This window comes from Carlito syrichta, unplaced genomic scaffold (assembly GCF_000164805.1).
Source record: "Carlito syrichta isolate Samal-C Ts95f unplaced genomic scaffold, Tarsius_syrichta-2.0.1 Scaffold288080, whole genome shotgun sequence".
NCBI lineage: Eukaryota > Metazoa > Chordata > Mammalia > Primates > Tarsiidae > Carlito > Carlito syrichta.
Window position 1 is genome coordinate 72773 of NW_007232176.1, and position 2558 is coordinate 75330.

The 2558-nt window shown below is 52.7% G+C and overlaps 1 protein-coding gene across 3 annotated transcripts in view; it reads left to right on the forward strand.

Moving 5' to 3' along the window:
* POLE (DNA polymerase epsilon, catalytic subunit) overlaps positions 1 to 2558 on the forward strand; it is a 75431-nt gene that overhangs the window by 43636 nt on the left and 29237 nt on the right. For all 3 annotated transcript variants that reach the window (XM_021710096.1, XM_008053341.1, XM_008053342.2), the window contains 3 exons: positions 353 to 565; positions 758 to 964; positions 1191 to 1334. In XM_021710096.1, coding sequence (XP_021565771.1) covers positions 353 to 565; positions 758 to 964; positions 1191 to 1334 — 564 coding nt within the window. The remainder of the gene's footprint in view (positions 1 to 352; positions 566 to 757; positions 965 to 1190; positions 1335 to 2558) is intronic.

The window sequence follows — 2558 nt, forward strand, 5'->3', positions numbered from 1 at the left end:
CAGCTACTTGGAAGGCTGAGGTGGAAGGATCGCTGGAGCCCAGCAGGTGGAGGCTGCGGTAGCTGGGAGTGTGCCACTGTGCTCTAGTCTGGGTGACAGAGTGAGACTCCAACTCAAAAACAAACAAACAAATATATAAAAGGAGTATTCTGGAGCAAATATGGCAAAATGCAGACACTTATTAGTGGACTTGAGTGACATTTTACTTTTCTGCTTGATCTTTTCATTATTAAAGTGAAGTAAATTTGTATAAATGAGCATCCATTTCAGGTGATATACTTATGTTAGATTTCAAGAAATAGAATTCACAGCAATGAGATCTGAGTTTTTAGGCTTGGTTGGGTCTTTCCAGGTCATGATGGCCCAGGGTCTAGAAGACAGTCCTGGTCCAGATACTCCTGACGTGGAGGACTTCGGCCTCACAAAGCCAACCCGCTCAGCAGTGCCCATCGCTACTAAGAGGAAGCGAGTCCTTTGGGAGAGCCAGGAGGAGTCCCAGGACCTTGTGCCGACAGTGCCCTGGCAGGAGATCTTGGGGCAGCCTCCTGCCCTGGGAACCACCCAGGTGAGAAGCAAAGCTGTGGTGCTGTCCCTTCCTGATGGGTGTGCTACACAGCCCAAGGGGCCTGAGCTGTCCTGACCCTTGGGAGGTTGGTCACGAGAATACCTGGTCCTTAATAGAGCTTAGAAAGCATGTTGCAGCAGCGGGCACTCCTGTCTCGCCATGTCCTCATCACTGTGTTTACCGTCTGTCCAGGAAGAGTGGCTGGTCTGGCTCCGCTTCCACAAGAAGAAGTGGCAGCTGCAGTCCCGGCAGCGCCTTGCTCGCAGGAAGAGGCAGCGTCTGGAGTCAGTGGAGGGCATACCCAGGGGGGCCCTCCGAGAGGGGCCTGCCGCAGGGCTGGGGAGCTTCTTTCGAAGAACTGCCCGCAGCATTCTGGACCTTCCATGGCAGATTGTGCAGGTGTGGACCTTGGCCCAGAGGGATCCATGGCTCTACCAGTAGGGCCAGAGCAGCAGGGTCCAGCTGGACCTGAGGTCTGGGATTGAGGACGTGGGCAGGCCTATGGCCTCCTGCCTGTTGGAAGAGTCCTAACCCTTGGGCTGGGGGTGGGGCCACCTGGGAAGCGGCCCTGTGTACGGGTGTCAGGGGATCCCCTGACGTGCCGTGTGTCTGCATGTGCTTTCAGATCAGTGAGACCAGCCAGGCTGGCCTGTTCAGGCTGTGGGCGCTGATTGGTAGTGACTTGCACTGCATCAGGCTGAGCATCCCCCGCGTGTTCTGCGTGAACCAGCGTGTGCCCAAAGTGGAGGCGGGACCTTCGTATCGCAAGGTAGGGGCACTGGTGCTGATCATTGCAGTCACCCGCTCGGCAGCTTGAGTGTGGTGTCCATGTAAAGAACTGGTCAGACACAGATCTTGTAAGTGATCTGGCCTCGAGCCTCTACTTTACTGGAATGTTGTAAGAAGAATATCGAGCATGGAGCCTGGGGCAGAGTGAGTGCTCGGGGATGACAGCTGCTGATGTCACTGTCCTGATGAGCTGGTACACCAACCTCATCTGTATGGGGTCCATGATGAAGTAGACTGGGGGCATCAGGTGGAGGTACAGACTGTCCCTGAAAGCTCTTCTGTGTAACAGCTTTATTGAGGTGCAGTTCATTCACCATACAAGCCACCCATTTACAGTGATCAATTCAGTGGCTTTTGGTGTACTCCCAGAGTGGTGTGACTGTCAACATGGTGAATTTTAACACATTTTTATCACCCCAAAAGAGGCCTCGCACCCATGAACCATCACTTTATCCCCATAGCCCTAGGTAACCACTGGTCCCCTTTCTGTTTCTATAGACTTGTCTGTTCTGAGCATTTCACGTACAGTAGGTGGTTCTTGTGCTGGGCGCCTTCCCCTTTGAGGACTGTCATGTCACTGGGTGTCTGCTGTGGTGTCGCAGTCAGTTCCCAGCTAACTCAGCGTGCCAGCTCAGCCAGAGCTGATTTACTGAGGCCATGCTGTGCACATTTCTTAGCTGGAGGTTATGGATTACGTGCCACGTGCCACACAGTTAAGGAGATGAGACATGCCTGTTTATAACTAGACAAGGAGGTTTTCTGGAGGTGAAGTGGTTCAATTTCAGCCAGGAGGTTCATCAGAAGTGAGTGGGGAGGCGTGGGACCACAGGAACATGTGATACCATGGAGTTTCCATCTCTTCTTTGGATGCAGGATGGTAGTATGCTCATACAAGAGATGTCCTTACTTCTAGGGTATTTTTTTCTCTGTGACTGTCAACTCACCTCTGAAGGGATTCTCTGGCACTGTGTGAAGACCCCATCCTCAGGGTTTCCAGATGGCGTTAGCATCCATTGTTGATCCTCAGCTGGACGAGGGATCGCCTGGAAACGGGGATAAGGTCTTCTAATTGCTGTCCTTCCTTCTACGTGCCCTAGAAGAGTTCTGTGCATGTCAGTCAGAAATGAGCTCTAGTTTCTTTTTTAAAAAACAAGAGGCTGGGCTCGGTGGCTCAGCCTGTAATCCCGCGCTTTGGGAGGCCAAG